This window comes from Pseudopipra pipra, chromosome 8 (genome assembly GCF_036250125.1).
Source record: "Pseudopipra pipra isolate bDixPip1 chromosome 8, bDixPip1.hap1, whole genome shotgun sequence".
NCBI classification, from domain to species: Eukaryota; Metazoa; Chordata; class Aves; order Passeriformes; family Pipridae; genus Pseudopipra; species Pseudopipra pipra.
Genome location: NC_087556.1, coordinates 20,924,251 through 20,948,254, shown reverse-complemented (window position 1 = coordinate 20,948,254; position 24,004 = coordinate 20,924,251). Strand labels below are relative to the sequence as shown.

At 34.9% G+C, this 24,004-nt stretch overlaps 1 protein-coding gene across 3 annotated transcripts in view; it reads right to left on the bottom strand.

Annotated features, from left to right (window-relative positions):
* Positions 1-224: 224 nt before the first annotated feature.
* Positions 225-24,004, bottom strand: part of MYOF (myoferlin) — a 68,135-nt gene continuing 44,355 nt past the window's right edge. For 2 of the 3 annotated variants that reach the window (XM_064662912.1, XM_064662913.1), the window contains 26 exons: positions 23,557-23,699; positions 23,079-23,252; positions 21,756-21,867; positions 20,286-20,363; positions 18,360-18,541; positions 18,109-18,267; positions 17,851-17,949; positions 17,387-17,548; positions 16,708-16,873; positions 16,012-16,088; positions 12,372-12,383; positions 10,992-11,090; positions 10,313-10,438; positions 9,403-9,558; positions 9,200-9,291; positions 7,658-7,828; positions 6,975-7,123; positions 6,617-6,756; positions 5,576-5,664; positions 5,398-5,493; positions 4,678-4,819; positions 4,260-4,359; positions 3,122-3,315; positions 2,036-2,145; positions 1,542-1,689; positions 225-1,089 (listed from right to left, as the gene is read on the bottom strand). In XM_064662912.1, coding sequence (XP_064518982.1) covers positions 1,054-1,089; positions 1,542-1,689; positions 2,036-2,145; positions 3,122-3,315; positions 4,260-4,359; positions 4,678-4,819; positions 5,398-5,493; positions 5,576-5,664; positions 6,617-6,756; positions 6,975-7,123; positions 7,658-7,828; positions 9,200-9,291; positions 9,403-9,558; positions 10,313-10,438; positions 10,992-11,090; positions 12,372-12,383; positions 16,012-16,088; positions 16,708-16,873; positions 17,387-17,548; positions 17,851-17,949; positions 18,109-18,267; positions 18,360-18,541; positions 20,286-20,363; positions 21,756-21,867; positions 23,079-23,252; positions 23,557-23,699 — 3,212 coding nt within the window. In that variant the 3' untranslated portion in view covers positions 225-1,053. Of the gene's footprint in view, positions 1,090-1,541; positions 1,690-2,035; positions 2,146-3,121; positions 3,316-4,259; positions 4,360-4,677; positions 4,820-5,397; positions 5,494-5,575; positions 5,665-6,616; positions 6,757-6,974; positions 7,124-7,657; positions 7,829-9,199; positions 9,292-9,402; positions 9,559-10,312; positions 10,439-10,991; positions 11,091-12,371; positions 12,384-16,011; positions 16,089-16,707; positions 16,874-17,386; positions 17,549-17,850; positions 17,950-18,108; positions 18,268-18,359; positions 18,542-20,285; positions 20,364-21,755; positions 21,868-23,078; positions 23,253-23,556; positions 23,700-24,004 lie in introns of those variants that run through there. The other variant, XM_064662914.1, reaches the window with a different exon arrangement.

The following is a 24,004-nucleotide window of genomic DNA, read 5'->3' as shown; positions in this document are numbered from 1 at the left end:
TCTGCTTCAGCCTTCCGTAAAAGTAAGGTGGAATCACAGATTGTGACCTGATTTTTAGTGCAGATTATATTTTACTCTGCTTTGAGAGAGGAGACTGAGGCAAAATGAGATACTATCAATGTGCAGATCAGATTTCAAACAAGGGTTCAATCTGGGTTGTGTATACTCTTGTGTTTTGATTCAAGATCATCTCTAAATACAAGGAGAACAGTGAAACCATTAAACAGATTTAATTTCTTTATTAATTTTCTAATTAATGAATAAATTAACTTGAACTTTGTGCAGAGGTATTTCCTTCTTCTTCACTGTGCAGATAACAGTAATATATGTTAGACTCCAGGCCTGTGGCACTACATCCTCTGATAGACACTACACAATTCCTAATACTATGTAGTTTTGTAATTGATGAAGAAAACTGGAAACTTGAATTTGACTTGTGGATAACTTTATTTAAAATATGTAAATTAGAGTAAATAAAGTGTATATTATTTATTTCTATGCACATGAAGTTGTTAACAAGATACACATATAGTGCTGTCAAATCTACAGAGTAGTAACTAAGAATTTTAAGCAGCATGATGCTGAAAACTTTTCTAGAAGCAATGTCTGACCCTTTGATTGCACTGTAATATTTCTTTGGTACAGATAATTATATGTAGTGGTTGTTTTTCTTTTAGTTAAAATGCAAGGAAATGAAAGGAATTCTCAAAAGAGAGTATCCATTAAAAAACAGAGGCAGCAACAGCAGGCAGCCTCCTGAGGGACTTTTGTGAAAAATCCAGTTTAAAAGCAAAGAAGTCAGAACTTCACCACTTGTAGATATCACTGAAGTAAAAAAATGTCCATGAAATGTAAGGGGGGGATTATTCTTTGGTTCTTAAAAAACATCTTTCATGACCTCTTGAATCTTGGCTAACCCTATCAGAAGTCTTAATTATCTATTTTACAGTTCTAAATACAAGCAGGTACAAAGGATGGAGGAGCTTGATTTTGGTCCACAGCCTGAGGTGAAAACTCAGTACTATTTAAAAAGATGAGGTAAAAAACTCTTCTTTAAATTGGTTTCACAATCTTCATTGACAAATAATTCTGCGGGAGGAAGAGGGAAGGAACAAGAGAGGTAAAATGATGTACATAAAATACTTCAGTTTAGTTTTGAAAAAGACATTTAAGATATTAAAATGGATCAAGATGTATTTAGGGTGTGGTAATTTCAGTTAAAATACAGTAAAAATGAGCAATTTTTTTCCGACTAACACAGACTGAAATCCAGACTCTAGACCAACTATTAACTAGTTTAATTGTGTAGGTTATTAAATCTTCTAAAGCACTCGCTCTGTCGTTAGTTAATGGGGTACTCTTAACCTAAACTTTGTTTCTCAATGAAAATCAGCTGAATTTCTTAATAGCTATAAGCATATATCTCCTGCTAAAACAGAGTTGAGAGACTCCCATCTGAGTAAGGAGTGCATCCTGCTGATGACTCCTGTCTGAAGTAGCTTCATACCACAGCTGGAGAACAAACATTTAATAATTCTTACCGGCAGTGAATAGAGGAGCACTGCTGCAAACAAGAGTAGAATCAGCAAGATGATAAGGCCGATAAAGAGCCATTTAAACCTGCGCCACACAATAAATTTCATTGTCTTGCAGGGATTTGTAAACCAGAGGAAGGAAGTATCTGGTCGGCTGCATTTTAAAAGAAACAAGTATTATTTATACTATAAAAACAGGAAATACTTATCATGAGATTGTGACACATTACAACACATGGTTTGGAGGCTGAAGAAAACAGACAATTTTGTAATGCAAGATAGCAGCTCCAGTAAACATGTGCCATTAATACTGAAACCACCTTGCATTTTATCTTAATGAGGATAAAAGAAGGAAACAAGAAACAAGACTGGCTTTTACAAATAAAGTTTTGCAAAGGATAACTGACGTCTAATAGATTGCTACATGCAGATTTTGTCAAGAACATCATAGTAGCTAGATATTGGATATTTCTAACACTATTGTGAGAAAACTATCTTACTTTGGTAGATCTAGTTTGGGGTTCATGTTGGGTTCATCTCTTCCTTTACCAGCTGGCCTTTCTTCAGCTTCTTTTTCATTGACAACTTCCAGTGTCATTTCAACTTTGCCCTTCAGAAAAAAGGTGACATGAGACAAGGATCTTATTGAAACAGCACTAATAGGACTTGCTTGGCACTTATACAGCAGTACTTACAATTTGGGATCAGCTCATTGTGTGCACCTGTGTGTTTCCCATTTCCTTCTCAAAATATACTGATTTCTGTACTATGACAGTGTCACAACACAGTATCAGGGAATGACACATAGAAAAAAACAAATCACTGTACATAAAATTGTTCTGTTAATTCGTCTATACTTCTGCCTAAAGCTATAATTTTTTTTTTTCAATTTAGCAAAACAAAACCAGTTCTTCTTTCAAGAGCAACCCAAGGACTGCATACTTTCCAAATGACCAAGCATCTAATTTTTCATATTGCTTTGGCTGGTAGGTGTTTCTGAAAATTTTTCCTCATTTATTAAATTCCAGTAATAAAAGTTTAAAGGCAAAAACATTAGAAAGAAGAAGCGGACACACTTGAAAGGCTTAATATTCTACAAATGATAAATATACATTTATATTCTTCACAGAATAGATTAAACTGCTTTAGGTCTTCTGAATGCATTCATAATCACAAAGCTAATCTGGGTTCTCAGTACAGAAATTTTATTTGGTGTTTACAAAAAATCCTTTGGATTTAAACTTTAAATTCTTCCTGACGTCCTCCCCTGGAGCTGCTTGAGACTATGCATTCATTCATACAATAACTTAATTGGCTGCTTTTTGGTGAGATAACATGACTCAACCTGGCACCACAGTCTTTCAAGCAGGGCTAAAACCAAACTAAATAAATTAAATATTAAGCTCACACTTTAAAACAAAAAATTGTTGCTGGACCAAATTCCTGAACTTGTGCACACATTGTTCTACTTACCCCTCCTCTGTCCAACCACTGAGAGATAATGGCTAAGTGAGAGACTCTTTACAGTCTTCCTTTGTAACTTGTGAGCATGTTTTAAGTACTTTTTAAAGAAGTAACAATCATACCGCTAAAATACGGGAGCCATCCTTTTCAACATAACATGGCCACCATCCTTTCATGGATTTCTGTTCAAAGAGAGAGGCAGTCCTGGGAGCTTTCTGAGAACTGTCTGCCTTGTATTCTGGAATCATGTCTATATCACACTTTTCTGGAACTTTTGCTGGAATGATTGTTTTATGTAAATCAAGTTCCACAAAGCCTAGGAAGTGGATAAAGAAACAAACACTGCATAAGACAACCTATCATCCAGCACAGTGGTTCAGCATCAACCTTTTCTATCTCTAAACATGTTACATAGGAAAGACAATCAACAGACACATTACATTCTTGTTTGTCTGAGGATGTTGCGAGGCAGGGAAGTGGGACACATCAGGCTGTGTTTAAACCCATCTTGCTGGTGTTGATAAACTGGATTTAGCAAGATCACCTCCTCCTTCTTTAATGTAAGATCAAATACATTTTTCTACTTACCCCTTATCTATTGATTCTTAATAAATCTATTGATTTTTAATAGAGGATTTTTTTCCCCCACACTTAAACAGAAGATACCCAAATACAGCAATGTAATATGTAATTCCTAATAGTTAAGTGCATGATTTAGGTACCTTTACTGACAGTTTTAAATCAACTACCTGTTTTCAGTTTTTGAGACCTATATGGTTTGTATATAAACTAAAGACTTTGGAGCTGTCTTAATACAGGGCAGAGAATCTTCTGCAGAGCAATATGTCTAGAAAAGGTAGGGATTAATAACACTGTGAAATAGATTGCTTAAACCTAAATAACAGCATTACGTCAACACTCTTACTTTGAACCAAAGTAACCTTGTTTAAGTAATTTTAATTAAAGAAAGAAGCAAAGCAAATTTTCATGCACATTATAATTTCATGCACTTTGTGAGAGGGCTTACCTGAATGAAAAATATCTTGATTCACCTCAAGTAGGCCTTTACTGAGTGAATATTCACTCATTCATTCATGATCACAAGTAAGCCTGTACTGTGAGGGAAACCAGGAGTTTCCCAGGATTTGCATGCTCAGTTTCTCACTGTAAAAGTCCTTATGTCCTTATGTGATAATTTAATATCATTCATTTTTATATCTTTCTTTGAGACAACAGTAATTATTTTATTAGAAATCTTACCCAGATAGTCATCCAAGGAGAATTTGTCATTATCCCATATTTGAATGATCAGTTTGGGTGGGATTCTGAATTCTGTCTTGTCAAGACTCCAAAAATGTTCCTAAAATTTTAAAAAACAAAACCCAAGCACCTTTAAAAATTACTTATGAAAATTCAAAGCTGTGGTCAGTTAGTACCTGTGAATTCTGGGTTTGGTGGAAGTATTAAGGATCTGATCTTGCTCTTGCTCTTGATAAAAAGACTGCTGTTGTTGCCAGTGTGTTGTTCCTGGCCTAAAGGCAAAACTATATCTGGTCACAATAGCAGTTTGAGAAAAGTACGCAGAATGAGCCAAACTGTCTCTTTCAATATGTAGGTACAAAATGATCAGACTAATTACAATCTGTATTCTAAGTATTGAAATCTTTAGAATACTTACTTTTTTGGAAACTACACAGAGTTGCTCTGCTGGGAGGTAGTCAAAAGGAAAAACAAATCTCCAGTTAAAGTTCCCTTCACCATCCAATGATCGGTAGTGAACATCAGTTTTCTGCTTATTTTCTTCATTACCAGGCATCCATCTGAAAATACAGAGAGATGTGTCTGGTGTTTGCAGTGGGACTACAGTGGTGCTTGTTTGTACAGTAACTGTGTCAGTAAGGGGTTGCAAACAAGCTGTCTGAGTTGCTCACAGAGGGCTGCAGAGTTTTTCACGCCCTTTCTCAGTTTGGTTCCAATTTGGCACTGTAAATAGGAACATCTGAACTGAATTTCTCATCTGCTAAGACCAGTTTTGTATCAGCAGCGAGTTGCTGAGTTCTTTCTTAGGAGAAATTAAATCAACAGCCTAGTAGTATATTTCTCTGATTTCTACTGAATTTTTTACATTAAGATCAGGGAACATAAAAATGAAGAACCCAGGTTATGTAGCACCAAATCCAACTCACTAACTTTTTAGTTGCTGTCCATCTCAAAAGATGAAATTCTGGGATCTTTCACCACAAATTAACTGGTCATGCTTTATCTCATAATACTTCTGTACTTCTCTGAGGTTAGCATTTGACTTGGCTGAACCAAATAATCCTCGGAACCTACGGTCGAGGATATTCTGAATGTTACTCATTTGTAAGCAAGTGTTAACATAACAGAGTGTTCCTACCCCTTCACATAAATGTCACTCATTTCTTCCCCTGTGATGCTCTTTTCATCCAGAAGGACATCTTTGGTGTTCCAGACAATCACCCGCAAGACATACCTAAGAGAGATGTTTGAGGAAAGAGAATTGAATTGCCTCTGTCAGGGCTGCCAGATGGTATGGAATACATAGGGATACTCACTTCTTGGCTTTTCGGGGAGTGATGTTGAACGGAGGGCCTGGTGGTCCTAAGCTTTTTGGGAAAACATCAACCCACATCTGGAGCTTTCCCTGTAGCAGTGGAGAAGATGAATAAGGGAGTGTTTGCTGCATACAGGTTTGTCATTGTAGTTCTATGGAACTGCTTATTGGCACACTCAGTACTAATTTTAGTGACCTACCTCATGTTACCAATGTCAGAACTTCTACAGACTTCAGAGCAAGCTCAATCCCTCACGTTATAGAATTTTCTTCAAATGAACAATGCCAAGAGTTCAGAAGATGGTAGGGACATTAAGTCCTAGTGAATCAGTGCAAGCTAGGTGCCTAAATGGTTCTCACTGTTCTTTCAGAGGTGGTATTCAGCCCAGTGTCATACAGGTGATAGTTTGCAGCTGGTGGCCTACCCTGTGTAAGTGGTCAGTCCCCTTAACTACATTCTGAAGTAAGGCATCCACTGTAGATTTTACACTCTATTTCAAATGCAAGCTCTTTTATTTTTCAGAGAAGTTTTCTGGTTTCTGCAAAAACTTTCTTAAAAAACCCCAACCACTGGTGAGTCAGACAATGCCAGAAAACTAATGTTAGCCTTTGTTCCTCTCTAGCAGAGATGTCCAAAATAAGACTTCATGTTTAAACTTGCATCTCTGAACCTTGTAGAGAATTGGCAAGTTTGGTCTCATTTGCTGAATGCAGCTAGAAAGCTCTTGAGCCAGGCCATCTCCTTTATTTTTGGTGAGGTATAAATACATATTCCAATTTATTTCAGTAACAAAGTTATAATGAAATCTTTCCTAATTTCCACTCTGTCAGTGTTTAAGATGTCACTTGGAGGTCTTAATGGCAAAACATAACTTCCTTTTGTTATGTTTCTAGACTAATCTGCTTTAGATTTTCAGCCAAGTAGTAACAGTTTGTAGCCCTGCTCCCCCTGAGTGATACCACTCTATTGACAACATAATATAAATTTCAGAATGCTCCATGTCTGCATTCGAGAAACCATAAGTAAGCCTGTTTACAGTACCTGGGAGATGTTGGGCTGGAAGGTGCTATATAAGGTCCTTGTCTCCACATGTTCAGGCACCAATCCCTGTGCTCTGAGGATATGAAGGGCTAGCCGCTCTTCACCTGGGCCAAGATGCTGATGCAGAACTTTGTTAGCTTCTGAAATAAAGGAAATAGGAAAAGAACAGGGACTCACGAACCAGGATTCACATTTGAACTTTAAAATTAAAACCAGATATTTAAAACTGAGCAGAAAAATGTGTTCAAATTTGAAAACATCAAAGATTTTTTCTAATATTCCATAAATACTTGAAAAGTTTTATATTTGTATCAATATGAATTTAAGACAGAAATATTAAGTAAGTGAACAAACTCACCAGCTTCCTCCAAAGTATAGTCTTGTCCCCCATAGTTAATTTTTCTACCATTGTTAGAGACCACAGGAGGAGTATAGCCTTTAAATCTGGCTACATTTTGCAATAACTCGGTAGGTTTCAGTTGATCACGCCAGGTATTCACACCTGAACTTTTAGGAAAGCAAAAGAAACACATCTGAAAATTATTCACTATGCAGGGTATTTATATAACACATAAAATGTATTTATTAAACTAATGCAGAAAGGACAGCACTATAACTGACTAAACAGAGGCCACTTGAGTTTGATACAGTGACATAATTTTGTATCAGCTCAATTACCTTCCAAGACAGAGTGCTTTTTTCTTTATAAACCAAAATAATTTACACTAATAGATGCTTTCTTATTTATTTCCATGAGTACATCAGAAAATACTGTTAAGTGTGAGTTCCCTGGACAGAAATAACACACATTGCTGTATTAATAGAATATTAAAATGTTTGACATCATGGTTTTCATTCAAGGCTCTTCTGAAGACTTTACAGCTTCACTTGGAATTCAGACAACAGAATGAGCACAACAAATATCCATGAGAAGCCATAGCATTGTTTTTTAACCATAGAATTAAGATGAAGCCCAGATTTTTTCAGAGACTGGGTACTCGATCTTACAGATAAAAATTTTCAATAGACAAAATTACTTACATCCAATACTGCTGTGGGATGCCACAGTGAGATCCATAACGAGAAAGGAATCTGTTCTCAAGATCAATTATGGTTTCACCCACTTTTTCATCACGAGTCAATGTGTCATAGTCATAGACTGAAATTTTCAGATCCTTTTCCTGAGGCAAGAAGCAGCTGAGTTCATACATTCTAAAAATAAAAATACTCAGTTAAGGTTATTGCTCTTTTAAACAATGTTTCTTATTTTTAATATTAAAATAAACCAACTAAAAAAGCACTTATTCGTTTATTTTTGAGCAATAGCCTTTATGAGATATTAAAGGGATGCTTCCAATGCTGATAAATCTAGCAGTAATTTCCATTCATGCTCCAATTTCTATTTGTACTTATTAATAATTCCATTTGTACTCCTCTGGATATTACCTCCTTCCTTTCTGCACAATGTATTACTTAGATGTTTTCTGTGTAGCAGCTTGAATTGGGACTGAGAAAGAAACTGGTGTGGCTCTACCAGCCACTCTGTAAAAAAATATGGTTGTTCAATCCATTGTTTCTCTATGATTAGAAACTTCTAATTTTTTTAACCACAAATGCAGTAGGATCCTTAAAAACTACAGTCCAAATGATAAGCTGCTATGACTAGAAGAGATTATTCTGTCATCTAGCTGTCCCACATTAAACAACTGTAGAGTTTTCTCAAAATTAATTCTCTGAATTTAAAGAGTTGCAGCCTTGTAGTTTCTACTACTCCTGAATCCATTAGCATTTAGGTAGAGTATTCCATGGTTAATTATTCTCTGTATCTCTTTTGTTTGTTTGTTTTATTTCTAGTCAAACTTTTAAACCTTGACTTCCAGAATAATTCTGCAAAAACTTGGAATGTTGAAGGTACTCTGTATCTGTAATCAAATCTCTTTGCTGTCTATTTCTTTGTATAGTCTAAACAAACGAAATCCTGTAGTGCATCACTGCAAAGTATGCTTTCTGAATGCTCTGTGATCCTTCTAGTCCTCCTCTCCAAAACTCCTAATTTACCAAAATCCTCCTCTAACTCTCGACACCAAATCAGACCCAGAATTCCATTAGTAAATGGAATTCCTTCATAAAAATGAAGGAACCTCTTAATTCCTAATTAGTAGTTTTAATTCACATAGTTCAATGATATCATTAGCCTTTGATGGAAAGACCAATGTGCTTGGGAATGAAGGTTAAGCTGATCATTTGTTGTGACATCCAAGTAGTTTTCAGAGTTAAAACTTTTTCCATATTCTGTAAGCATATTTTGTTATTCTTATATGCATAACACAGGGTGGTTTTAAGATAAAGACATTCTTTGACTTCGTGCAATTTACCCATGTGATACAGAAAATTGACAGCCTAACCAAACTTCTATGTTGTCCAATGATATCAAAGGGAAATACCTTATGCAATTTTACTCATAATTAACTGTCAGTATACAACCATGAATAGAGCATTGGATATTTCAAATAATGGTTTATCTTAAAAAATAGAAAAACATTTTAAAATACAGTAAATTGAAAACACAAAAAAGTTCGTTACCTGCCAAAAATTGGGTTGAGAGTATTAGGCACATAATTATCTCTGTCTTCAATTACTTTTTTACTTAGAGATATTTTTATATAAGGATCACACTATTAAAAATAAGAAAAAAATATTGTTAAGGAATATTTATGAAGAATAACTTTATTTAAAATACACTACACCAATTAGCTTGCAAACATTCCAAAAGCAAAAAGTCTCACCAGCCCGTTATTATCCTGGGGTTGAAGCTGCAGAGCTCGAACAATATAAATTCTCACAATGCACTCCTGAGGCCCACTGTCTGGCAGCTCCCGGAACTGGCGGGGAGGAGCTGGAATAGTGGGATCGTCAGGCAATGCATAGATTTTAAAGGATCCCTACAAAGTAATATAAAGGCTCAGTCAAGATAAATGTAGAAAAGTCACTCAGCTAGGTTTGTTTTTTCTTATTTATCCTACACATACACACTCTGGTTTAATTAGGAATAGCAATGTTATGGCCTGATCCACAGTCACTTGGAAGTCTTTTGTTTTACTTTAACGTGTTCTGGATAATGAGACTTACTAAAAAGGCAAGGTTATATCCTTTGGCAATTTAAATTAATTCAGCTAGTTTTATGTCAACACAGTTACTCAGTTTGCTCCAGCTGAGAACACGTAACAAATATCTTGTATTTGTTTCCCTCTCCAAAAGCATCGTTTAAGGTTCGGTTTGGTTTTTCTACGTTAGCATTATTTTAATCTATATAAGTCATAGAGACACAGAAATAGTAGAAAATACCTTTTCCAAATTCATTCTAAAACCGAATTTCTTTGCTCAGAATGACTGCAGGTGAAACTTCAGTCTGTTCAAGAGGTTATCTGGGAAGGTTCTGTCCCACACGTACCAGGGAAGATTACATTAGTAGGAATGATACTTACTTTAGATTAACATGTATCACGTGTATTGTGAGCAATGCATAGTTGTACCTTCCTTGACACAGAAGGGTCTGTACCTAAGTAGTTACAAGCATCTTTTGCCCCTATTGATGCACACATCCATATTTCAGCTTGCATGAAGACCTACTTCAATGATAACCACTTACTTAGACTGCAACTAGCATTTGGTTTTTGCCCACCATTTGAAATTTACCTTGAACTCCCCAACCACTGATGGATCATCATAGTCCTCAGATTTGCCTCTGTATAGTTTAAATGTATCACAGAAGTCTGTTAAGTTATTAAATTCAGGTACTTTTTCCAATTCACAGTCATACACCTTAAAAAAAGGAAAAGTAAAATGAAAACAATGCAGTTTAGAAATCATAATTTTTATATCAAAGTGGAAGCAAATGCAATGTTTGGAGATGTGATCAAGCTTCATTTAGGCCTTGTTAAAAACAGAGTAAGTATCATGCCATAAGCTTATTTTTACTTTCTTCATTATGTGTATTAGATGAGAAATAAAAGTGAGTTCAAATTTTAACCAACAAACAGTAAAAGTACTGATCCTCTGTGCTCATACTTTATCAATGTGTATGTTTATTTGGGATCTGCCTGGCACCCAAAGAAGTCAAGAGTAAAATCCCCTTTGACTGAAGGTAATATTAAACTCTTGATACACCTCCTAATAAGTGTATTTAAGTAGAAGAGAAGCCAAGACATCTTCTTAAAATTTTCATTTCACCACATGAATTAGTAATGAACCTTTACAGGAAATCAGGTATAGTTAAATTTTGAAGAGCATTTAAAATAACAGAGGGCACAGCTCTGATCAGGTCTTGGGCCTATAAACTCTGAGATACATTAATTTATTTTATCCTGAGCAATACCTTTAAAGTGTCATATCCTTTTTTAATATACTGTCCACATTTTTCATGTTCTCCTATTGAAGCATAAAATTTGCTCCACCAATCAACAATTTCTTCCTCCTTAAAGAAAAGCAAATAAAAGACTTTTTTATTAGAAGATAAATCCTCTTTTATATAATGCTGTACAGCAGAAAAAATGAACAACTAAGCATCATAAAAGATAATATAATCTAAAACTTATTATCAGTTAGGTAATATTAAATGTTCATCTGAAAGAGAATTAGAATGTAATTAATTATTAAGGCTAAAAAAATGGAATGTGTCTTACCCAGGTTTAGGTATCTAGTCTGTAACCCAGCTGTGTTGATAGTCAACAGCCAGCCACCTCCGAGCATGTGATGAGTTACTGGTATCTAGATACCTATCTCAAAGTACTGATTTTGGGAGGTGTGTGTATTTCTCTCCTCCACCTTCTGGCAGGGCAGTACAGCCCAACCACCTGAGTTCTAAATTACTGGAGTCAGAGGATGTGCAGGTACACTTTGCTGGTGCAGTCATTGCTTCAGCTGGTAAGGAACAGCACCATCACACCTGGTATTCGTTACAGGGATTGCATGACTGTGAGAACTACAGCGAACATGGTCAAACTTTCCCGAGGGATAAATGTGCTAGTTGCTTCCAACATTCCTAGTTATTTCAAAACCACTGCCATATAATAAAACTGGGACAGACCTATAACTGCTCTAACCATACATCATTCCCTTAAAACCAGTGGAGACTGCCTGTATCATAAGTCTTGCAGTTGCAGATCTACCTTAATGTTTACTGAGTGCAGCTGAAAAGGAGTAGTGAGTCTTGCCTCCTAAAAAATAGTACTTCAATAAGCCTCATGACACCCTAGGTGCTAGCAATCTATACAGTTCCACTAATACAGTATTTATTTAAGTCTGACAGTCACTGTGTTTAAGAGAGTGCTATTTTCTGTATTCATAAGAATGCATAATATAATTATATGCCCCTGAAAACATACTTCCATTGGTAACGAATAGCATTCATTCACTGTGTAAATTCAATTTTTTTTTAAGACTCTATGGCTTTAAAGAGAACCTTAAATTATTATACAGATCATTAAAGGTGATGGTTTGTCTTTTTTTTGTTTTGTTATTTGTTTTTGGTTTTAGGGGTTTTTTTTATATATATGGCTTCTTATTTTAGTCTTTCATATTCTTCCCAAATTTACCACATCACAAGTTCACTGTAGGTTTTACATCAAATATTTTCAGAGATTACTGTTCTCACCCACATGCTTAAAATGGTAATTTAGAGGCAATATTGATATACTGATTTTCAACTGGATATCTCATTTACAAGAAAGCAATGTGTAAAAGTAGTATACGTTACCTTCTCTGTAAGCTGCTCATGAGGATCAAGTCATAAAAAAAGAGCAAAATAGAAACAATAGTAAGGATATGATTTGTAGAATATTAGACAGTTAAACAAGCTTTAAAAGTTTGAGGTTTTATACACAGTATGTATGTGAAGTAAGTTACTAACAATAATTTAGAAATGTTTTTGAAGACTATTCAGACACCAAATGTTTAACTTGGATTTTTTTTTTTTCTGCTGTCAGTATGTTCTAGATATTAAGCTGTAGCACATATATATAAAAATTTTGAAAAGCAGATTTTACAGAGGACTGTAAAACATTATCATCCTGTGCTTTGTTCTTCACATAGCAAAGCAAAACTGAGAGAAGCTTGGTTTTTATTGTATCATTGTAGTGTTACAGTCTGGATTCTATTTATTGATTTCCACAGTAGCATCATTCTCTGCTTTCATCTGCAGTTGCACAAAGCACTGGATCTGATTTATTTCAGATGAAAAATGTTTCTAAGAGCACTTACAAAACTGAACCTATTCCAAAGATTCTTTTCCAAACAAATTTCACATACAGAAGATTCAAGTGAGGTTTTTTGCCTTTTTTCACTATTTACTTCTCTATAAAGTAATTTGCTAATGCTCAACATGAATTATAAGGTACAGTAACAACCAGTATATGTGTTTATAGATCTATCCATATAAGTATAAAAAAAATGTGCACAATCCAAAATGCTTCACCTGTTAAATCACAGATACCATAATTACGACCTGATAGTCCATTAAGAGCAAGCATCATGCGTCCCATTTGGAAGCCATGATTAACAAGTGTCAGTTGTGCTAGTGTTTTTTCTTATACCTTGTGTTTTCATTTAAAAGCATTAGCCATAATTTTTTGTGAAAAGCAGAAGAAATATGCAAAAACATTTTATGAATACAAACCAAATGCATCAATAGGTCAGGACATCACTCTGGTATATCATACTCATTTACTCCCATTTCTCTAAGTAATTATCTTGCTGGGGTGTTCAGGTCTACCATATCTTACTAGTCTTGTCTAACTTCAAATCAGAAACACAGCATAATTTTTTAAGGTTTGCATAGGACTGTCATTTTCTGAAGACAGCTGGAGTTATTTTTTTCTTGGAAATCATACCGTTAGCGATTCACAAAACTTACAGGCAGAATTCATCAGATAATTTTGAATACTTTGCCATATCTAAATTTCACTTTGTTTAAACACTGGTTGGCAATGTTGACAATGTGAAGGATAACTTGCATAATTATGCAATAATAATTTAAACTACTAATTTAAAGCCTTTTTCTATTGTGTAGAAGTCTTAATCTTGCATAATTTTGGAGCATAATTTTGGAAGAATTTAAATTAGAGTATATGTTTTGGGTTTGGGGGGTTTTTTTGCCTTGATATACCTTCAAATGTCTCTTCAAATAATGCACTTGGTAGTTTTGGAAAGAAGAAATTAAGGAAAAAATAAAACTTTAAGACTTTTTTTAAAAATTCCCAAAGCAAAAAATAATCTTCAAGTTTTGGATATTATTCTTACTGAAAGTTGTAAGCAGGATGTGCTTATGGAATGCCAAAACACAGAATAAAATGCCATATGATAAATTAGAGATTTTGGAGTGAGATATTCACATGATAAAAACAATGTGACAGGTACTGTCCTTTTTAAAATGCATCCAGTGACTTTACTGTAGATTGTCACACATGATGTTTTCAGGACATCAACAGTGAACTATTAGCTTTTTGAACAATTTGGAATTATGGAAAAAAATTTCTATGATGCAGTGGATGCCTAGAAAAGTTAGAAGTTAGAATTTTACTTATCATAAAGTTATTTTATTTTCCACAAAGTAGACTTCTAGACAAAGTTTAAATATTAGCAGTGTGGTTAAGTAATTCCTGTTGTGTTTCATGCTTTTACCACACAGATTCCAAGTAAGCTGAAACACAAAACAGGTTTTTAGTAGTTCATACATATTTTATATGCATAGTAAGACTTTCAGAACAAGGATACCTTAATATCCATAACTAACCACACCAGACTTATGAGCATCATCTCCTCCAAAATCTATGGCAGAACTGCCAAGAGATGTACACCCTGATGACCCCAGCACATTAATATTCTGGTCACCTGCATGCATTAGCTCGGTACATACATACATGCACTGTTGTTGGAGAAGCCATTTTGCTGAGTGCTGTGGACATACTGCTTAAACACTGGAAATTGGAATGTAATTGATGAAATTTTGGTGTCCTCAAAGTATTGTCTGCATAGCATTTATACTTCCCACAGTTGTACTTATTTCAATTGTTTTGAATTTTCATTCCTCTAATATGGATGCTATCACTGTATCCAGAATTGTATTTGGCTTGGGTGATGTCAAACGAAAAGAAATTGTGCTTCGCCTTATATAAAATTTGAAATTTTCCCTTTATAGTTGAAACTACACAAATACAATCAATTTTGCCAGTGACTTTGAAGAGCTAAATCTTCTTTATTTTGTAAATATTTCTTCTTAAAAATTTTAAAGGAAATAATAATTCTCTGCACTTATATTAGAAGAGAAAACCTATTTCAGATAAAAGTTAGAGACTGTTCTAAGTTAAATATTAAGGACAATTTCCATGTATGATGACAAGAAACACAAGATCATGGTCTATGATATACTTAAATCAGTCTGAATATCATGACTTTAGGATACAGAAGAAAAAATGAAGAAAGAACAATGCAATCATTAATATAAGAGTGAGAGTTGAAAAATCTAAATTCAGTAGTATTTACTTTGGGACCTCTGCAGCAAAGTAAAATTTTCTGCATTTTCAAAAGTCAAAATTGTGGATTAAGAGCCTGCAAAATTACTATATATTAAAGGACATAACCTCTGTGCTTCCTTTAACAAAACAGGCCAATCAGAAATTAATGAAAACATCTTCTAGGTAAGGGAAACATTTTACATTCCTAAGAGAACTGAAAATTTTTCCTTGAAAATGCACTGTCAGGAATTTGTTTTCACTAATGTTTCAACTCAAGAGTAAAATTCTGCAAGCTAAATTATTTTTTACCTGGCAAGTAAAACTGTATTGTGGTGGTCCCGAAAGAATCAGAGCAGTAAAGATATTCACAAGGCACAACAGAAAAGGAAAGAAGAGAAGTGTTAGTGCAGATAAAACTGTTTCAGTGGTATTGGGTTTGGATGACTTCAAGGTAAGAGAGACAAAGCCACGGCTGTGACAAAATGAACAGCTGAAGGTCTGCACCCACCAAAACACACACCTACTTCTAACTCCTTTATCTAGAACTGCTCAGTCTGTGCCAGATGAGGCTGCTCTAACCACCATCACTGGGCAACTGCTAGTGTTCTATCATGTGCTTTCAGTAGCTTTGAACAAGTGAATTAATTCTTAAACCACTGGGTGAACCTTACCAAGCACAAAAATGCTATAGTTTGATGTTTACTATATGAAAACAAAGGTTACAATGATGAACATATTTCCTTTGCTTTTTTTGTCACAAAGTGCCTTTGTTCCATCTGGCTTTCTAGAAGGTTGCATGTGTTTCTGACAGTTTTGCTGTCTAGATAGTTTCTCAGAAATCACAGATCTGAAGAATAAAGTAAAGCATCAAATTTCAAAGATTACCTGAGCTGTTAGCAGTGGCTGTGTGTCTTCCATATCAATTACTGTATCCTGGCGAGGTGCAGCAGAGAGCAGACTAACTGTAAGCCAAAGGTTTTATTAAGGCAATATGGTGTTGGAAAAATATCTTACTAAACACTTTCATCAGATTTGAAATCCAAACAGTCACAGAAAATGTAAAATAATTAATTTGTTATATGTTTGATACTCTAAAGAAAGCGATTAGTTGCCATTTTTTGCTAAAAAGCCACAATATATTTTTGCGCAGGACATGCAAACATTTCTCAAATATATAGACTTTTTTAAAAAAGAGTCAAACTTGGAAAAAATATAGAGGAAAATGTCAGGATTGTATTCAGAGCATTCTTGCTGGAATCCTGGGTTGTTACTTTGGTACCATTGCCAGGGTAATCTGCAGGTAGTTAAATTCTAAGTTGACACGAAAGAGGAACTTCTGGGAACTAGCACATCAAGCATAAGACTGGACTTGCCTTTGCATAATGTTCTCTTACGCTCCACAGAATATTGCCCTAATTAATACTCTGTTTTAGAGTTTCTTTCTTTCAGACAACATTATCTCCAAATAAGTACACAACATGAGGTAGCTATTCATCACTACAGCATACAGAGTAAACACTGAAGGTAGGTAATTCTAGCATCACACAAGAAAGTAGAACTTCTTATTTTCCAGCTTTCTACCTTTCAGTTGTGGTGCAATGTCCTCTTTAGTAGTGTAGGGGTCACAGCGAAAGCTTTCCAGTAAATCAATAGTACATTGTCCCACGATGGGCTTCCGTCCAAATGGTCTGTGGTCTATTACTTTAATAACAAGAGATGGACTGTATAACTCCTCTTTTGGCAAAAGCTAAAAATAAAAGGTTAGAGTTTTTTTATAATGCAAACAGAAGAAAACTGAAGAATAAAGATTCCCCCCCTAAATCAGTCATTGCTTCATTTATTTCATACTGAACTACTATGTTCTATGGCTGTATGGGGAATCAAAACTTCTAACCTTATATTATGAATTAATAAAAATCAGTAAGAACAATTTTAATTGCCCCAAGTCTTGAATTTTCTAGACTCTTGCACAGATCCCATCATAGGAGTAGGAAAGTAGCCACATATCTACAGGTAAATTAATGCCTTTTCAAATAAAAAATATATATATACTGCACTGGATTGTGCATATAAAATGGTACACTTATCAATGACTGTACAGACACACTTACATGATCTTTATTAGAATTTTCAGGCTCATAAATTGCTTATAGTAAGTCAAAAGCATATGTTTGAGTTCTTCTATTCAGAACAAATCCTTGACCTTTAAAACTATGGAATAACTTATTTTGCTGTAGACAGCTGTTTTTTTGTAACGTACCACTTTCATGAAGAGAACAGAAGATGGAAAATTCGGTGTCTTTTTGAGGTTTTTGATCACCACAGATTCCACCATTACACCCCCACATTCCACAATGAGACTTGGAGACATAACAGGTGCCAGTTGGTAGTTTTTCATGTTTCGCAACCCCCAAGCCAGAATCTGTAAAATAAAATCCAGTACAAGCAAAAGTGGGAAGAGATACGAATATGCTTAATATAATAAAAAGTAGGAAGAAAGAAATAAAGTCTTTTAAATAATAAAATCTGACTGGCAAAATATTTCAGGGTTCTAGTTCTAGGAAAGTTAATGGAAACAGTGAAATTCCAAAACACTTAAGGAAGAGAATCCCCCATATTTCTCACTATGATTTCTTAAGTTTTCTTTAAGCAAATACACAAACTTACTGTCTAGAGGATGAGGTGACTGTACTTGTATTCAGTTAGTTTAAGAGTAAGCCATACCTCAACAGCAGTGAGTTGAACTACTGGTCTGATTCCTTGAGGTACCATGTAAAGCTTTGGTGCTCTTTGTGATGGAAGAATCGGAAGGTTGGCACCACCCTATTAAGACATAAACACAAGTATAAGTTTTTCTCATCTTCCTTAGATGAAATACCTTGCAAGTATTAAGATAGTTCTTCACATATTCTCTCACTTTGAAAGGATATATAATGTATCATATTATATTACACATACACACACAAAAAAAGAAACATATACCTTGTCTCTCAAAATAAGTTCTGCAGCAAAAAGAATGTCTCCACTAGCTTTGCCATTATTTGTTACAGGATACCAGAGCAGTTTTGGTGTGATGTCCTCTTCTGGGATTAACTTGACCATGGGGGAACAAACACTTCTTCCAAGGAATTCATCTTTACCCTGCAACCAAAAATAGCAATCACAGCCATTAATGTATTCTCAACCAACATAAATAAATAAAAAAGCAATCTGTGTAAAAGGATTTCACCTACCACTTGGTCACTGTCAAAAAGTTCAATAACAACTTTAGGTGGGTTTTGAGCTACTGTCTGTGGGTCCCCATAGATCTCAATTTCATTAAATATGAGAGTTTGGTCCCATGTAGGATTTAGAGTTGAATGAATGATCTCAGTTGTTTTGCTTTGATGGAGGAAAGAAACGTGAGCATATGGATCTGGAATATCATACAAAGATTAAAAGCACAGAGTTACAGACAAACAAAGCCCCATCAAGTCATAAAGCATGCAATCACAATTTTAATCAAATACAGTATGTTCTTTTTTTGTGTTGTTACCAGCTCTAAGCCATTCTGTTTAAAACAAAAACAAACACATATATGTAATTTGCATTTAATAGAGCAATTTCCATTTGATTACTAAATCGCTTCCTTTATACAAGTCTTGATTAACAGAGTAATAAATGAAAATGATAAAATATTTTGTAAATCAGAAAGAGAACCTGAAAACTAAAATGAAACATTGTCTATACTAATCTCCTCTTACATCTTGTCTGTAGAAACTCTTTTTTGTTATCTCCATTGATATACAGCCTCATAAATAATACAAAGAAATAATTCTAGTTCTGAATAGTTGCCAAACAACAAATTCTCTCAGGCTATATAGCTCAGATCAATCTTTGGTTTCAAACATGCTTATTTATAGCAATCTCTTCTTGTGAAAGAGCTGAATGATTAAAGTGGTCTAGGCCCAGTGTTTGGCAGGTCTTTAAATCATCAAGAGCTCTGTAGAAGGTATCTGATGATGGTCATTGATGTTTCCTGTATAAATTGCAATTCCTAAGGATTCAAGGCAATTTTAAAAGTTATCTTTAGGTCAGTTTCAATAGCTTCTGACTAGGTACCTGATAGGAGTTTTACAAAATTTGGCTAACTTTTCAAGCTAATTTTAGGGGAAAATAAAATGTAGATGAGCTAGTTTATGTATGACTGCATATGAGGTGCCTGTTCTGAATTACACATGTGCAAATCAGAGGCATTTATTATTGTGTGTATTGCTTTTAAGTGCTGCATAGTGAAGTAAGACCAAATACACACAGGCAGTTGTATGAAACCTTCTTCATTTCAGAAAATAGCACTGAAATATGTATAGTGCTATATCTTCTGTAACAAATGCATTACATTTACTCAATTATTACTTAAAACAGGAAGAAAAGGATGCAAATGGAGGATAATGGGGAAAGAAAATTAATTTCAGCTTTATCTTTTGCTGAACTTCCTTAAAGGAAATGTAAAGTTTTATTCTTACAGAATCTAAATTCAATTTGCTCTCTGACTTCACAGTGAAATTTTAATTTTAATTTGCAAAAATTGAATCTTTGATAAATCTGGGTATTAGCCTGACTACAAAGATGTCAAACGGATACAATACCGTTGGAATACCTAAGAGCTGGAAATAAAAAGGCAAGCAGTACACATTTATAAATGAAAAAAAGCTATGCTTTTTAGTAAGACACAGTGTAGTTCTTCTACAAGTTCATCTCCATAATGAATTCATATAAAAAACCCTGAACACTACATAAAAAAACTTGGTGATGTGACAGCCATCCAGCTTTCTCCATCCTTGCTTTTGTGCAAGCTTCCTGCACAAAAAAACTGCATGTAGACTTTGGTTAGAAGAAGAAACTAAGGCAAGAGGAAGGGACTGGTCATGGGAAATTCAGACCTTATTTGAAATCCCATTCTCTCACTGAGTGTTCATTGGGAGCAACAGGTACTGTACACATAGAACATTGCATTTTTGGTTGCTTCTGGGGCAGTACTAACCAATCTGAGATCATACCTAACAAAGCTGAGACTTTTTTTACAGTGCAGTTTTAGTAGCTGGGACCTACACACAAACCTTAAGATGTTCTACAGCTAAATCAATTTACTGGTTCATGGCAAAAGGATTTTTCCATACCTGAAAAACTGTCTTTGTCTAAAGCCATGAGGTTTCTTGCCTGGTAGATGTAACAGCGAAGGTGGTAAGTATATACTCCTGTATCAAATAAATAAAAACAGTTCAAGTGCGTTATACAGGCTTCATTTCTGTAATGAAGATATTTTGAGTTTATTCAAATGCCTTTCACATTTTAACACAAGAACTGTAGTAACATTTTTGGTTTTCTTGTGACAGGTATATTAATATCTCAGTTAGCACCTGAGAACATTTGTTCCAACACAAAGCAGAAATGAAAAAGCCCAAATGCTATTTGGGCTTTTTTCACCATATGATCATCTAAAAACCCTTGTATTCAAAAACTCCTGTTTGAAACAGCGTGACAATCTAGCTCATCCAAAGAGAATCAATAACTGGGCATTCCTGTGCTTAATTTAAATATTCACTACAGCACTTCCAGGGACCTGAGTGTTTCACATTTTTAGCTCTCCGCTCTAGAAAATTATCCCAATTGCAACTGTGTCTCTTGAACTAAAAGATTAAAAAAACCAACAACAAAACACTGCAGGTAAGGTGGAGTAACTTTAAAAGAAGATGTGAGAGTTTCCCAAACCCAGGACAGCATGTGGTGCAGTTACTACAGCCTTTCTTTAAAAGATATCACCTCTAACCCATTCAGCCCTTGAAAAAATCTGAGCCACTCATAGCCTCATTGAGCTGAAACCTCTGAACTCTGGCAGGAGAAGGTGTCATTTTCCTCCAACTGTGGTCTTTATTAAAAAGAAACTGCAATAATTTTCCTCAGGTTCTAAAAGATTTAAGATTTAGGCACCCATTCCCAGCAGGGAAATCAAGTTCTGCAGAGTCCAATGAAAGACAAGTGTTCCAGTCAGAGCTCCTCAAAAAGGATTTTAAATTTCAGGATTGGCCTCTATTCCTGTTAACTAGCACTGGTGGCTCCCATCTCAGTGTCCCTGCTTTTGTGAATCACATTACAGTGATTACAAGGCATTTAAAACCAATCCAGGTTGGCAAAGTTACAGTTTTGTTCACTTTGCCAACTCAACTACATGGTACTGCTTCCTCTGGGTCAGGCATTGTCTGACCCTGCACTGAGCTGGTTAAGTGAGCTAAAACAACAGAAAACTGACTGTATATACATCATCTCTGTTGCATTAGCTCCCTGCATTGTCATGGAGGGACCCCAATGCTAAAGATGCATCATTTAAGACAGCATAAATTCAGGTGCTGCAATAGTTAGCTTTAGAATTCCTGTCCCATACAGGTTTTAAAAATGGCTGTGTGACAGTGAACTAAAACATCAAAATGACTAACTGTAATTTTTATTTTAATAACCTAATTAGGGCCCAATCAGGGATCTGATAGTCATTTTAACAGAAGGTATATAAAGCTAGATGCAAAACGTAAAGAATTATGAAACTGTGGAGAAACAGGTACGGTTTTTCAGAAAGGAATTGTTAAAGAACCTACTGTCAAAGTGGCAGGAAACAAGAGGTGTATTGGCACCAAACACCTTTGTAGCTGAGTCTTTGGTTTTGTCAGAACTCTTTCCTTCTCCATCATCAACACTGGTGTCTGCTCCCTGAAGTTATATATAGAAAAAAGTTATTGATTATTTACAAACATAGAAGGAATCTGAGAAAAGGGGACTCTCTGTGTGAATTTATGGGTTTCAGTCTCTCCTCCATAGCAAGGAGAAATTTACTTCTGTGAGTAAATGTACTTTAAGATGTTTACTCATGCCCAGAGGTCATTTCCTGTTGCCATTGAAGCTGTGCAGAAATCATATCCCACCATTTCATCTTACTTCCAGGATGTCTTATTTCTGGAGTTACACTAGCTACCTCTCAGCTCAGATTGAAGGAGAGGTTGCAGGTGTCCTGCACTGCACTGTTGCAGAGAACTGCTCTAAGGCTTTATCCAAGCAATAGCCCAGGAAGTACAGTCATAAGCAAAACTGATATAGGAATTATTAAACTCTGTGAAACCAAATTAAGTGGAAAAAGAAAACGCTCTCAGCGAATCCTTGGTCATCATTTGATGTAAAAAAGAGAAACAAACCAAGAAAAAAGTGCAAACTGTTGTTAATGCTATACAGACTCAGAAGTCCTATATATTTTATAAAAACAAAGTAGCCTTCTCACATGATTTGCTACAATTTGTATTTTGAAAAATAGAGCTTATCTGTGAAGTTGTGTAACCTGAAAACGCGAGGAATAAATTACATTTTGGTCATCTATTTGCGACATGTGACATATGACATTCTGGCTTCTCCAACACTTGCTCTCCTTTCTTGTGTTTGGTTGTTTATACATGCAAATATTAATCAGGGGCAGCTGTTTCAGTGCCGGTTGTTTGTTGTGCTGATGTTAATATATCTAAATTATGTGCATGAAAATCTTGAGCTACCTTTTCACTTTACTTGTTTTTACTTAAAGAAGGCTTATTTAGTAATTTGGCCTTTTGCTCTAAATCGCATGTAATGCAGTAAAAAAAAAGAATTTGAAAAATAAAGTAAGAAAAACAATCAAAAGTAAATATAAAATATATAAATTATATATAATATCTAATATTTTCTGTGCAATATAAAAAATAAAAAAATACTAATACAAGAGTCTCTACTCCAACTTTAATTGTCCCTTTCAGACTTTAAATAATTTAAACAATATAAACTGTATTAGTTTCTTAGTTACTTATCAGTCTAACAATTTAAGAATGACTGATATACATGTTTATTTACTGTGAATTAACAGTTTGACCTTTGAAAGACTTTTTTGATACTCTATCCCTTACCAAAGCACCTTCAAGTTTAAAGATAGCTGCAGCACCATGTGTCTCTGAGGGAGCCATTTTTCGTCTCCATCGTCTTCGACGGAAGGTATCAGAACTGCGTTGTTTCCAGTGAAATTTCCAGCCAATCAAGGAAGCATATTCCCATCCTTCTTGATCTTCATATGATGATATTCCCTAGAGGACACAAATTCTTGTTATCCACAGTGTTGTATGACTGTAATGAAAAAAAGCAGCACTTGCTCTGGCAGGCCTAAAATTCCCCTTAAAAACCAAAGCTAGTAACATCAATTTAGAAAAAGATAAAGAAAAGGAATATAATGAAAAAATAAAAGGTTGTTCTAGATTTTTTTTTTGTTTGGTATTACATTTTTTCTTTACTCAAAAATGAGAAATTCATGCAGATTTTTTTTTTTTAAAAAAAAGGAAACTCAGACTGTTACAATGTGCAAGTCCCTGACTGGATCTCTCTTTTGCTTACCCTTCCTGCTGTTACTGCTTCAGGTAAATCCCTCCTACGTCTCCGCACCAGTCTTCGTCGTCGATGTGTGTGGTACATTTTTTCTGCAGCAACCCACGACTTGGGCTTAGTGTCTGGAGGAATAGTAATTCCATATTCCCATCCTAAAACAGAATCGATTAGTTGGTATACTTTCAGAAATAGAAGCAAGATACAAAGAAGAAAAGCATGGGAAATAGAGTGTACCAGACTGTAAAGGATGAAGCTTTATCACACAAGACTATTCAGTATTGCAGAACCTAAATGTCCAATAGCCAGAGGGCAACTGATGACATTTTAATGATGCTAATATATGTGACAATAAAAATCTCAATATTAAAACAGATACAATATATTTCAAGTTCTTTTCTTCTCATTCTTGTTTCTTTTTCAGATGTTGATATCACATTTTCATACTTCACCACAGGAA